Source organism: Schistocerca cancellata, chromosome 2 (assembly GCF_023864275.1).
Source record: "Schistocerca cancellata isolate TAMUIC-IGC-003103 chromosome 2, iqSchCanc2.1, whole genome shotgun sequence".
Lineage (NCBI taxonomy): Eukaryota > Metazoa > Arthropoda > Insecta > Orthoptera > Acrididae > Schistocerca > Schistocerca cancellata.
The window spans coordinates 928134365-928149624 of record NC_064627.1 but is presented as its reverse complement, the minus strand read 5'-3'; the positions used below and the strand labels follow the sequence as shown (position 1 = coordinate 928149624).

Below are 15260 nucleotides of genomic sequence, written 5' to 3'. Positions count from 1 at the left end.
AGATTTAATCTTGAATAGTGAAGATCCACAATTTTAAAAGGACACAACATATTCAGTTCTGCATATCTTCTGGTACTACCACCAGTGATATGTATAACACATGGTGAGGAAATAATAAATAGGATGGAAACTTCAAAATTCTTATGTGTCCATATAGATGAGAATATAAACTGGAAAAAAACACATTTTGGAACTCCTAAAACTAGTCAGTTGAGTCAATCAGTGGAAACTCCAGGTAGGAATATCAACAACGTAGGAAAAGAATTATTGCTTCTTACCATAAAGAAGACACATTAACTTGCAGACAGGCACAATCAAAAGACACTTACATAAATTATCTTTTGACCATGGCCTTCATCAGTAAAAGAGAGACACACACACGATTCATACACACAAGCAAGCACACCTCATGCACAACTGACAGCCAACTCCAGCATCTCACTCAGATTTGCACTTAGAATCATTGCAAATCTTGGGGAGAGGCAAATCAGTAAGTTGACATATTTTGCATAGTTCTATTCAGTAATGTCATGTGGAATAATATGGGGTATCTTATCTTTAGCAAATAAGTATGCTGTAAGAGTAAGAGTTGTTCACCAACAGTAATCTTGCAGACATATGTTAAGGAGTTAGGCATTTTGACTATGATTTCACGGTAAGTTTATTTTATCATGAAGTTTGTTGCAAATAAAGCAGTGCAGCTTGAATAAAATAGTGATGTACATAATAACAGTACGAGAAGAAAAATACATTTGTTTCACCACATTAATGTTATTTTTAGCACAAAATGGGGCATGCTATGCTGCAACCAAAATTTTTTGAATGCTTACCCAGTGATATGAAATGTCTGACAGACAGCAAAGTAAAATTCTAGAATATACTGAAGAAGTTGCTCCTTGACAGCTCCGTAGAAAAATTTCTATTATTATGCTGTGTAAATGTTGGTGTATGGAATTGAGGAGGAAATTGCACTAGCAATATCGTGCCCAATTCCCGAAGCAGGTAAAATACCAGAATCATTTCTCTCATCTCTGAAGAAGGAAAAAATTATATATAACACTACATGGAGTATTAAAAATATATTTAAATTGAAGAAACTCACTTTCATTCGCAGGTTCTTGTACATCTCATAAATTATTCAACATGTGCAATTTTCCTCTTTCACTTCTTTTAAAATGATGCAACTACCAATTTTTTTATTTATCTTTATTTACATGTCAAGTTCCGTAGGACCAAATTGAGGAGCAAATCTCCAAGGTCATGGAATGTGTCAGTACATGAAATTACAACATAAAAGTAATAACAGATAAAAATAAATGTTTGTGAACCCAAAGAAAGTCAGTGCATAAGTTTAAGTAAATGCAATCAACAGTACAATAAGAATCAGCTTAATTTTTCAAGGAACTCCTTGATTGAATAGAAAGAGTGACCCATTAGGAAACTCTTCAGTTTCAATTTGAAAGTGCGTGGATCACTGCTAAGATTTTTGAATTCGAGTTGTAGCTTATTGAAAATGGATGCAGCAGTATTCTTCACACCTTTTTGCACAAGAGTTAAGATAGTCCGATCCAAATGCTGGTTTGATTTCTGCTGAGTATTAACTGAGTGAAAGCTGCTTATTCTTGGGAATAAGTTAATATTGTTAACAAGAAATGACAGTAAGGAATATATATATTGAGAGACCAATGTCAAAATGCCCATTCTTGTGAACAGGGGTCGACAAGAGGTTCGTGAACTTACACCACTTATTACCCGAACCACACGTTTCTGAGCCAAAAATATCCTTTTAGAATGGGAAGAGTTACCCCAAAATATAATACCATACAACATAAGCGAATGAAAATATGCAAAGTAGACTAATTTTCATGTTGAATGATCACTCACTTCTGATATCGTTCCAATAGTAAAAATGGCAGTATTAAGTCTTTGAGCAAGATCCAGAATGTGGGCTTTCCACGACAGTTTACTATCTGTCTGAACACCTAGAAATTTGAACTGTTCAGTTTCACTAATCATATGCCCATTCTGTGAAATTGAAACGTCAGGTTTTGTTGAATTCTGTGTTAGAAACTGTAAAAACTAAGTCTTACTGTGATTTAGCATTAGTTTATTTTCTACAAGCCATGAACTTATGTACTGCACTATTTGAAACTGAGCCAGTGGTGCACACATCATCTGTTACTACCAAGCTAGTGTCATCTGCAAACAGAAATATTTTAGAGCTACCCGTAATACTAGAGGGCATACCATTTATATGAAAAAGGAACAGGAGTGGCCCCAACACTGATCCCTGGGACACGCCCTACTTGACAGTACCCCATTCAGACCCCACATCACAGCCGTTATCAACCTTGTGAATAATGACCTTTTGCTGCCTGTTGTTAAAATAAGAGGTGAACCAATTGTGAGCTACTCCCCATATTCCGTAATGGTTCAACTTCTGGAGCAATATTTTGTGATCACCACAATCAAATGCCTTAGTTAAATAAAAAAATGTGTCAAGTGTTTGAAACCTTTTGTTTAGACCATCCAATACCTCACAGAGAAAAGAGAATATAGCATTTTCAGTTGTTAAATGACTTCTAAAGCCGAACTGTACATTTGATAGCAAATCGTGTGATATAAAATGATCAATTATCCTTACATACACAGCCTTTTCAATAACTTTTGCAAACACTGATGGCATAGAAATAGGTCTAAAATTATCTACATTATCCCTTTCTCCGTATTTATAAAGCAGCTTTACTACTGAGTTCTTTAATCGCTCAGGAAACTGACCATTCCTAAATGAAAAATTACAAATACGGGTAAATACAGGGCTAACATGTGCAACACACTACTTTAATATTCTGCTAGGCACTCCATCATATCCACAAGAGTCCATAATCTTCAGTGATTTAATTACTGACTCAATCTCCCCCTTGTCTGTATCACAAAGGAGTATTTCAGACATCAACCTCGGAAAGACATTTGTCAAGAGAGTTATCTGATTCCCTGTAGAAACTAAATTTTTATTTAATTCAGCAGCAATGCTCAAAAAGTGATTGTTAAATACTGTACTTATATCTGATTTATCAGTAACAGAAATATTTTTACTACTAACTGACTTTATGTCATCGACCTTGTGCTGGTGACCAGACACTTCCTTCACAACTGACCATATGGTTTTAATTTTACCTGTGAATTAGCTATTCTATAGCTTGATTGTGACTACTTCTAACATTTTGACATAATTCCCTCCCTTGTTCTGCAAGATATCCTTATCCCACTAGTCAGCCACCTGGGCTGCCTATTACTGCTAGTACCATGCTTTGAACATTCTAATGGAAAGCAACTCTCAAAGAGCAAGAGGAATGTGTTAAGGAAAGCATTGTATTTATCATCTATGTTATCGGCATTGCAAACATCGTGCTACTCTTGTTCCTTGACAAGGTTTAAAAAACTCCCTATTGCTGTTGGATTAACTTTCCTACATAGTTTGTAATTAAACATGACACTGGTTTGAGTACAAAAGCCTTTTAGTGATAACATTTGTGCATCATGGTCTGAAATGCCATTCACACTTTTACTAACAGAATGCCCACCTAGTAATGAAGAATGAATAAAAATATTGTCTATGGCTGTGCTACTGTTCCCCTGCACCCTAGTTGTAAAAAAACATAGTCTGCATCAGATCGTATGGATTTAGGAGTTCTACCAACATCCTTTTTCTTGCACCATCATATACAAAATTAATATATAAGTAATTTCTGGTACTTCCTGCAAAGTATCAAGAACCCTCTCTAGCTTGACCAGAGATGCTCTGAAGTTGTAGTTAGGTTACTTATAAACAACAACAATTAGAAATTTAGTTTAACAAAATTCAATTGCCCCTGCACAAATTTAATATATGTTCAGTGCAGTATTGTGATATGTCTATGGACTCAAATGGAATGCTGCTTTTTACGTACATAGCCACTCCCCCACCCTGTAAGGAACTTCTAGAGAAACAGCCAGGTAATCTGTAGCCTAGTAAAGGAAGCCTCTGAATTGTCAAATTATTTAAGTGGTTCTCTGATATACCAGTAATTTCAGAGTCAACATCTGTAAGTAGTTCACTAACTTTATCTTTAATTTAATGATAAATCATAACTACAAAATTTGAGTAAAACAAATACTAAAAGAAAATATTTCTTTGTTTTCTAGCACACATATTTCTCAAGTCAATCTATGTAGTAGAAGATCCATTTCTTGATTATTAGTAAATTCACCTTCGTTTCCATGCCTGAATGCTCAAGCAAATGAGGATACTGTCACTTTCCACACAAAAATAAGGATAGCAGAAGTGAGAAAGCCAGGGAACACTATATGACCCTAACGAATTTGTAGAAATATGAAATAAAACAGTTAAGTGATCAATATATCACAGCCTCATAAACAGTTATCAAGCAACTTGGAATATAACAAAAAGTGAGAGCAATGTGGGCAAAGAGCAAACCACAGTCCAAATAGATTGCAGTATCCTTAATAAATAATTTATATAAACTTTTCTATCTCAAATTGTTCATTCAGTAAAAATAATTATAATAATTGTTCAGCTGCAGTATATCTGCTTAAACATAAAAAGCCAGCAACCATTCGATACTCTTGGTCAAGAATCATCTAAGATAACATTGTAAAATCTATAAATAAACTCAAAAACAGAGGATTACTATGGGGTTAGTAACAGTATTATTAAACATGCAGCCTATGCAATTATGATGCCACTAAAATATCTGGTGAATTGTATTCTCGATGAAGGTGCATCCAGTGAATGTCTGAAAATTACAATTATACTCCTGATCTAAAGAAAAAGGTGTCAGAAAAATGCCAAACAACTATAGATCCATATCAGTAGTTCCACTTAACAAAATGCCTAGAAAGCAGTATATATATATATATATATATATATATATATATATATATATATATATATATATATGGTTATAATAGAAGGAAACGTTCCATGAAGGAAAAATATACCTAAAAACAAAGATGATGTGACTTACCAAATGAAAGTGCTGGCAGGTCGACAGACACACAAACGAACACAAACATACACACAAAATTCAAGCTTTCGCAACAAACTGTTGCCTCATCAGGAAAGAGGGAAGGAGAGGGAAAGACGAAAGGATGTGGGTTTTAAGGGAGAGGGTAAGGAGTCATTCCAGTCCCGGGAGCGGAAAGACTTACCTGCTCCCGGGACTGGAATGACTCCTTACCCTCTCCCTTAAAACCCACATCCTTTCGTCTTTCCCTCTCCTTCCCTCTTTCCTGATGAGGCAACAGTTTGTTGCGAAAGCTTGAATTTTGTGTGTATGTTTGTGTTCGTTTGTGTGTCTGTCGACCTGCCAGCACTTTCATTTGGTAAGTCACATCATCTTTGTTTTTAGGTATATATATATATATATATATATATATATATATATATATATATATATATATATATATATATATATATATATATATCCAACCTCAACTCCTTTGGTTCCATCAGATTCACCTGGTCCTACTCCAAATCCCATGCCACTTTCCTTGATGTTGACCTTCACCTGTCCAATGGCCAGCTTCACACGTCCGTCCACATCAAACCCACCAACAAGCAACAGTACCTCCATTACGACAGCTGCCACCCATTCCACATCAAACGGTCCCTTCCCTACAGCCTAGGTCTTCGTGGCAAACGAATCTGCTCCAGTCCGGAATCCCTGAAGCATTACACCAACAACCTGACAACAGCTTTCGCATCCCGCAACTACCCTCCCGACCTGGTACAGAAGCAAATAACCAGAGCCACTTCCTCATCCTCTCAAACCCAGAACCTCTCACAGAAGAACCACAAAAGTGCCCCACTTGTGACAGGATACTTTCCGGGACTGGATCAGATTCTGAATGTGGCTCTCCAGCAGGGATACAACTTCCTCAAATCCTGCCCTGAAATGAGATCCATCCTTCATGAAATCCTCCCCACTCCACCAAGAGTGTCTTTCCGCCGTCCACCTAACCTTCGTAACCTCTTAGTTCATCCCTATGAAATCCCCAAACCACCTTCCCTACCCTCTGGCTCCTACCCTTGTAACCGCCCCCGGTGTAAAACCTGTCCCATGCACCCTCCCACCACCACCTACTCCAGTCCTGTAACCCGGAAGGTGTACACAATCAAAGGCAGAGCCACGTGTGAAAGCACCCATGTGATCTACCAACTGACCTGCCTACACTGTGATGCATTCTATGTGGGAATGACCAGCAACAAACTGTCCATTCGCATGAATGGACACAGGCAGACAGTGTTTGTTGGTAATGAGGATCACCCTGTGGCTAAACATGCCTTGGTGCACGACCAGCACATCTTGGCGCAGTGTTACACCGTCCGGGTTATCTGGATATTTCCTACTAACACCAACCTATCCGAACTCCGGAGATGGGAACTTGCTCTTCAATATATCCTCTCTTCCCGTTATCCACCAGGCCTCAATCTCCGCTAATTTCAAATTTCCGCCACTCATACCTCACCTGTCATTCATCAACATCTTTGCCTCTGCACTTCTGCCTCGACTGACATCTCTGCCCAAACCCTTTGTCTTTAAATATGTCTGCTTGTGTCTGTATATGTGTGGATGGATATGTGTGTGTGTGTGCGAGTGTATACCCGTCCTTTTTTCCCCCTAAGGTAAGTCTTTCCGCTCCCGGGACTGGAATGACTCCTTACCCTCTCCCTTAAAACCCACATCCTTTCGTCTTTCCCTCTCCTTCCCTCTTTCCTGATGAGGCAACAGTTTGTTGCGAAAGCTTGAATTTTGTGTGTATGTTTGTGTTCGTGTGTGTGTCTGTCGACCTGCCAGCACTTTCATTTGGTAAGTCACATCATCATATATGAATATAATAGAGGGAAACATTCCACGTGGGAAAAATATTTCTAAAAAGAAAGATGATGAGACTGACCAAACAAAAGCGCTGGCAGGTCGATAGACACACAAACATACACACAAAATTCTAGCTTTCGCAACCAACGGTTGCCTCGTCAGGAAAGAGGGAAGGAGAGGGAAAGACAAAAGGATTTGGGTTTTAAGGGAGATAATATAATGTCATTCCAATCCCGGGAGCATATATATATATATATATATATATATATATATATATATATCTAAAAACAAAGTAGATGTGACCTGCCAGCACTTTCATTTGGTAAGTCACATCTACTTTGTTTTTAGATATATTTTTCCTTCATGGAATTTTTCCTTCATGGAATGTTTCCTTCTATTATATATATATATATATATATATATATATATATATATATGCATAGTTACAATTATTTTGGGTGATTGCAAGTTTGGCTTTTGATCTCATGTATCAGCAATAAAATCACTAGAATGTCTCCTCAGTAATTTATATGACGCATATGATAACAAGAAATCCACTGTTAGTTTTAAGCAAAGCCTTTGACTTTATCACACATGATATAATGATAAAAAAGCCAGAACATTATGGTATTGTAGATAAGTGGCTACAACTATTTCAGTTATACTTAAGCAGTAGGAGACAATTAGTAAAGACAAGCAACCAAAAGCCAACACCCAGGAAAATAAAGGGAGAAATTCCTCAAGGCTCAGTGCTTTGTCCTTTCTTGTTAGCTGTGTACACCATTGACTTACCAAATTACATCCCATATGACAATGTATTGCATATTGATGACGTTACACTAATTACAGATGGAGAAAATCTACAAGATACCCTACATTTCAACAAAGTAGGAACTGAAATGAGCAGTGGCTGGTACAGGGCCCATCTTTTATCTATAAATAAAATAAAACTGAGGAAATTTAATTCAGCCCACAGACATTCAAACCGATACAAAAATGCCAAATTGCTGGGATTACATGTAGATCAAAAACTTAAATGGGATAGACATACAAATTATTCACTTGGAAAACTTGCTCATGCTCTCTTCCTACTTCACAAGCTGAAACACACTATTAGTAAAAAAATATTAATTTCTGCATACTTTGTTTTCTTTGAATCACAACTGCTGTATGGAGCACTACTTTGGTGTAACCCCAACCATCATCCGGACTGTTTGCACCATGGAACCTGAATCAAGAAGCACAGTACAGCTGGCCGTGGCACCAGAGTCAACAAATCCCTGTCAGTACCTTCTAGAACCTCATTGACTCTCTTTTTGTCTTGCAGTAGTCAGCATTACAAAGGTGATTATTCAGACTTTCGACAGGTGGTCACATTGATGTGACTGGACAGTGCATTAACACTGCATAGTGTGAGTGTATGTATCATTATTGTAATATCACTGTTATTTTAGCATATGTATTTACTTGTCCTGTACATGCATGTTTGTGTAAAATAATTAATATTGTCTTGTTTCTATGTATTGAACACACTGAGGAAGCCAGTTGTAAGGAAAACATACTGAAAGGTGAATAAAGATTCTGTTCTGTAGGAGAAATAACTGTATGGATACCTCTGCCCATGCTCTAGTTTCTCTTACAGGATGTATCTACAATGGAGACAGAATTGTTCTACAATCATTCTCAAATACTTGTTCTCTAACCTTGCTGATTGGTGCATCACCAAAAGACTACTGACTTGATATCCTTGATACCTATCTAAAATTCCTTTCCACCAAAATGCTATATTTGTGAACATTTATTTTCTTGTCAGAGAGATGTTGTTGCCTATGAAAAGCAACTTCTGTGTAGTCCCTTTTAACATTAATACTTTCTTTTTTATAGGTTCTTTCAGAAGTGGAAGGGAACCTGTTCTTCTCTCCAGCAAGCATGCAAGTAATTTTAGCTCTTGTACATCTTGGTGCAAAGGGCAAGACTGCTCAGGAGATTGCAAAGGGACTGAGTCTCCCATCTGATAAGAAGACCATTGAGGATGGCTTTAGAGAGTTGATGAATCAGTTAAAGGTTTGTATGAATCATCTATTGTATGCTTTTAAATTACTTGTGTTAGAATCATATGAGTAAATAATCTAACAACACCAAAAAAATTGTAAAACAGATAAATTTAAAAAATAAAACAGTAACAATTATGGCAGGACCATGAAACACTTAGAAGAAATAAAGATTGGATTCCCAGGAAGGAGGTATCATTGTTTCTGCATTGGAAGATTATTTTTAGTTTTAATTTATTTTATTATTATTATTATTATTATTATTATTTTCGATTATTCCCATTTAAGAGAGCGTTTGAACTTGAATTCCTTTATGATGATTGTTTATATTTTTTCTGAGCCCAAATTTTCTTCATGTGTTCACTGTGTTGTTTCTTTCGCTCCGCTGTCCATTTGCATCCTGGTCTCTTCTGTGTTGTGATGTCAAATTTATGTTTTTTGATGATGTTCCTGAATTCAGTTCTGTTTTCTGCATTGTCTACTGTTATGTGTGCTTGTCTGAGATCGTCTTCAACTTCTTTTATCCATTTTGTTTTTCCCCTGCCTGAGTTGATGACTTTAAGAATTCGCTTTGAAATTCTGTTTTCATTCATCCTGTGGATATGTCCGTAGAACTGCATTCTTCTTTTCCTTATTGTATCTGTAATCTTGTCTGTGTATTTGTATAATTCTGATGTTGGTCTCTTCATCCAGATTCCTTGCTCTTGTATCGGGCCAAAAATTTTCCTGAGAATTTTCCTTTCTTGTTTCTCTATTTCTTTGATTTTAGTTTGCCCACCTATTTGTGTTGTTTCAGATGCATACAGTGCCTCCGGAAGTATGACAGTGTTGTAGTGCCTCAATTTTGCGTTAATGGATATGGACTTTTTGTTATAATAGTTCCACGTGAGTTTATATGCTTTCTGTAGTTTTTTTATTCTTTCCTCATTGGCCTTTAGGTTGATCCCTGATGGCTTGATGATTTCTCCCAGGTACTTAAAATGTGGTACTTGTACGATTTTCCCATGGGTTGTCACAATAGGCAATTTGTCTTGTGGCACTCTTTCTATGTACTGGGTTTTCTCATATGAGATTTGCAGGCCAGTTCTTTGTGCAATTTCATGTAACTTCTCTATGGCGTTAGTGGCTTCTTTTCTATTATTTGTGAGGATTGCAAGGTCATCCGCAAAAGCTAAACACTTCACATTGAATCTATTATCTTTTCTAATGCCAATTTGGATTCCTTTGACTTCTTTTTCCCATGTCCTGATAATTTTTTCAAGAATGATATTAAAGAGTAATGGTGAAAGTCCATCACCCTGTCGCACTCCAGTTTGGATTTCAAATGGTTCCGAGATATCCCCCATAAATTTAACCTTGGAGACTGTGTCAGTTAATGTTTCCCAAATGATTGCTCTTGTCTTTCTGTCAATGCTGACTTCTTCCAGCGTCATGCAGAGTGCGACTCTGTCTATTGAGTCGTAGGCCTTTTTAAAATCTACAAAAGTAACCACTGTGTTTCGGGTGTTTCTCATCTGGAGAATCATTTTCAGATTCCAGATCTGCTCTATGCATGATCGTCCCTTGTGAAAACCAGCCTGGTATTCTCCTATTTGTGGGTCAGCTTGTTCTTCTAATCTATTCATGAGAACTTTTGATAGGATTTTATATGTGACCGGTATGAGTGAGATACCCCTGTAATTATTTGGTTCAGTTTTGTCCCCTTTTTTGTGGAATGGATGGATGAGTGCGCATTTCCATTCAGAAGGGATCTGTTCTGTTTTCCAAATGTTTAATATGATTTTGTGAATTTTTCCTTTTAATCTTTCATCATTTAGTTTCCATAGTTCTGCAATAATTCCATCTTCTCCTGGGGCTCTATTGTTTTTCAGTGTCTTGATAATTTCTACTATTTCGTTGATGGTTGGTGGTTTAGCATCAAGATTTGGTGTAGACGTCTCGTAGTGAATATCCTCTGTAGGTCTTTCGCAGTTGAGAAGTTTGTTGAAATAGTCTTCGAGGATTTGGCAGTTATTCTTCGTGTTTTATTTTTATTTTTTATTTTATTATTATTATTTTTTTAAACAATTGTTTGAGGAAGTGTGTTGGAAAAATGGTTTAAATTGTAATGGGTGAATCACAATTTAAATAAATACTGACTAAGTAGTGTAATTGGAATACAGCAGCTCTTTTGAGATGCAAGATGTTGAATTATAGTGATTATAAATTATTGCTGCTTTTAGGCAAAGACCAGTGATTTCGTATACCTGTTAATGATGCTGTGCTTGGTTTAATTTGTGAAATACTGAAGGAGAGCCTGCAACTATTTTATGAGTGGGTTGTTAATAATAATAAATTAAAACAGTAACAATTATGGCAGGACCATAAAACATTTAGAAGAAATAAAGATTGAATTCCCAAGAATGAGGTACCATTGTTCCTGCATTGGAAGATTATTTTAAGTCTTACTTTATTTTATTATTATTATTATTATAATTATTATTATTTTTAAACAAATGTTTGAGGGAGTAGTTGGAAAAATGGTTTAATTTGTAATGGGTAAATCACAGTTTAAATGAACACTGACTAAGTATGGTAACTGGAATACAGCAGCTCTTTTGAGATGCAAAATGTTAAATTATAGTGATTATAAAATTATTGTGGCTTCTAGGCAAAGACCAATGATTTCGTGTACCTGTTAATGATGCCCTGCTTGGTTTAATTTCTGAAATAGCGAAGCAGGAGCCTGTAACCATTATATGAGTAGGTTGTTAATAACAAGACTCCAGGTCCATAATCAGAAAATCTGTCAGTAAACATCACAATTTGCATGTGAACACAAAATACTTATGACATATTAAGAACAAATATACTTAGTTTCATTGACAAACAAGTGTACATACTGGAAAAAACACTTACTGCAGAGTGTCATGTCGAAGAGGACTCTATCATAGCATTGGTGCTCAGCTAACAGTGTTCCACTATTACAAAATCAGATTCATAACGTACCACTAGGTGGCATAGTTGTAGTGATGCTGGGATTGTGTGTTAAATGTTGACGTACAGTTGTTAACAAGAACAACTACAGGGACAAGTGCGAAGCTATAAAACATCAATTATTATTATTATTATTATTATTATTATTATTATTATTTTTGTATCCAGGACAGTACAATAAAATTATCTACAAAATCAAACGTATCTACAATATATACACAGGATTTTATACAAGTCAAATTGGTTTTGAAGCCATAAACTGGCAGTCCTCATTGCTGGAACATTTGCTGCGACCAGGTCATCAAGTGTGCAGGATTCAGGCAACTTTGGGCAGATTCTCTGCATTCACACGTCGCATCTCGAGAAAAGTATCCCCAGTGTTTAAAGTTTCATTTGCACTGCATCACTCCAATCCATAGTCTGTTCAGTCTTCCACATCTGATAGGGTATTTGGAAACCAGCAGCAGGCTCTTACTTTAGGTTTTGGCTATTATTTCCAATTATTTTGTCCCACCACAGCTCAATTCGGTGAGTGGGAGGTGAAGATGTAATTACTTCAGTTGTTTGCAGGAAACTCTTTCTGGACTTCAGCCTTAAACACAGTGCTTCACTTCCAAACAAGGGGTGCCTGGGATTGTTTTCCTACTTTTTGTTTTCAACTTCTGCCACTGTTCTTTGTCTTATCTCCTGGGGCGCTATGCCTGCCAGGTGGTCGATTTTGTCGACTGGAGCTGGTCGTAGGCAACCTGTTATAATGCAGACTGTCTCATTGAGAGTGGTATCAGCATGTTTGGTGTATGCAGCAGAGTTCTGCCTGACTGGTGATGCATATTCAGCTGTGGAGAAACATAAAGCTAGGGCAGATGTGTGTAGGACATATGGTTGAGCTCCCCATGAGCTATTAGTGAGCTTGCGTATTATATTATTTCAGCTGCAGACTTTGAGCTTTGTTTTCTCGGAGTGATCTTTGAAAATGAGTGCTCAGTCAAGCTTTACTCCGAGGTATGTAGGGGTGTATGTATGTTGTAATTGTATTCCCCTCCAAGTTATGTCCTGTTTTCTTCTAGCTTGTCTATTTCTCAAGTGAAGTACACACACATGTGTTTTGGATGGGTTAGGCTTTAGGTGGTTGGTGTCATAGAAATTTGTCAAGGCTTTGAGGATTGCAGTCAGTTTCATTTCCACCTCTTGAAATGTACATTCTTGGGCTGCAGCTTCTGTATTGTCGGCACAGATGACTGGTTGGTCATTGGTGTAGATATTGTACAGTAGTGGCACCAGCACACTGCCTTGGGGGAGACCATTCTTCCGTATTCTCTGTCAACTTCTCTTGTTGTTCAGGATGACGGAGAACTGCCTGTTTTGAAGTAAGCATTGGATGAACTTCATTAATCAATAGTCCTTGGTGATTGTATAAATCTTCCTTATGAGTGGGTTGCAATTTACTGTATCATACACTGCAGTTAGGTCCACGAATGCCACACCTGTAATTTGCCCTCTCTCATATCCACTCTCTATGTGCTGAGTTAGGTTGAGGATCGGGCCACAAAATGATTTTCCTGGCCGAAATCCTGCCTGTTGCCTGATTAGGCTCTGGTCTACATAACCTGATATGAGGTTCAGGATCATTCTTTCCAACAGTTTGCATACAACAATAAACCATGCTAAAGGGCTTTTTCTTTAAGGAAAACTAAGAATCATAATTATTAGTGCACAAAGATCACATTCAAACAAAAGTATGTCTTAAATACTTTTGGTATGAGCAAGGAATAATGGGGAGGTATAATGCTAACTGATATTGCTGGCTTCGAAATATTCTCATAAAAGCTACTGCTTACTTTTGGCTCTCTAGGGGATGATGTAATGTTCACCTTCGAGTGCCAGTTTTTGCATTGCATCGTGATTTAGTAAAACATATGCAGCTGGTTGAGCAAAGTGAAATCACTTTAGTCTGACCATGACTGCATGCCATCACTACTCCAACATGAAGATGTCATATGTGGCTGGTCCCATTGCAGCATGCGCTGTTTGCACTTTAGACCCAGTACAAAATAGTCCTCCCCAAAATGACAATAATTTTTACTAATTTCACACATTTTGGCATTATAAAATGAATTATATGGGTTTAAAAGTTACTTCAATCATTCTAAATTAAATATATTTATTCTGCTGAAGCTCAAAGGGGAAAATTCTCCACAATGTGTGCCTCATGGGTACAGACATGGCTACAATGCATAAGAGCTCCAATTTCTGGTGGAAACAAATCACATGTGCAACTATATCTTTGAGATCTTCAGAGTCTTATTGTATGTTGTCTGTTATGTTGTTGTAATGCCATAAAGAGGAGTGCGGAGGACATTGGGGACAGGGTGGAAAGAAGTGCTGTGAAATAATCTCAGCATATGAGAACGAGAGCCAGCTATTTCCAGAATTTGTAAACTTGAAATACAGAGAAACAACCTATTCTAGGTCTATTAGGTATTGCACAATCAATTATATAAGATAAAAGTGAAAGTTTTTAATTGTACAAAGTTGTTATTAAATTATTGCAGCCCTAATTGCATGAGAATGTGAGATATTCTGTATAATCTTATTTACAATCCAAGAGTACATCAGGATAGGGTGAATATGAACCAGAATACAGAAATCTGCACCAGAGTACAGAGGAAGTAAGGTGGTAGAGCACAGAACATTGACAAAAATGTATTGTTATTGGCTTATAATCGCCACTTTGCTAATAAAGTCACAGTACAATAAAAGTCTTAAAATTTAGAAACATCAAAAAAGCAATGAAGAACATGACTACTGTTTACAGTCCTTATAAGAGATCATTTATTCCATAATTAGTTGAACGTAGGGAAATGATATACATCTACACGCGTAGCCTTTATTGTCAGGAAACAATCACTGTGTGGGTAAAAATCACCTTCCTAACATAGTTCCAGAGATATGATGTCATCAACAATGAGACATGTGAGGAACTGCCACATCACACATGATATTTAAATTTATTACTTCTGTGCTACTAACTGTATTTGCAATAAATTTCACAGATGGTATCCACATATGCCACTAAATGCACCTACAAATGTATATCGTGGTATGACACATAATTGAGGAGATGTGGTGTCATAAACACTGAGATGGTTGAAAAGCTGCTGCACTGTGCATGACATTCAAATTTACTACTTATTTGCTGTCAACTGCATTCTTAACTCACATGTGCCGCTGAATGTACCTACAAAACTATATCATTGTATGACAAATAAATCAGGAGATATGACATCACAAACATTCAGATGCATGAAAAACTACCATATCAAGCTTGACATTTAAATTTATTACTCCTTTG

General features: G+C 36.8%; 1 protein-coding gene across 1 annotated transcript in view; it reads left to right on the top strand.

Moving 5' to 3' along the window:
• Positions 1-15260, top strand: part of LOC126162881 (leukocyte elastase inhibitor-like) — a 313609-nt gene that overhangs the window by 95702 nt on the left and 202647 nt on the right. The window contains exon 3 of the mRNA XM_049919676.1: positions 8766-8945. Within this exon, the coding sequence (XP_049775633.1) occupies positions 8766-8945 (180 nt within the window). The remainder of the gene's footprint in view (positions 1-8765; positions 8946-15260) is intronic.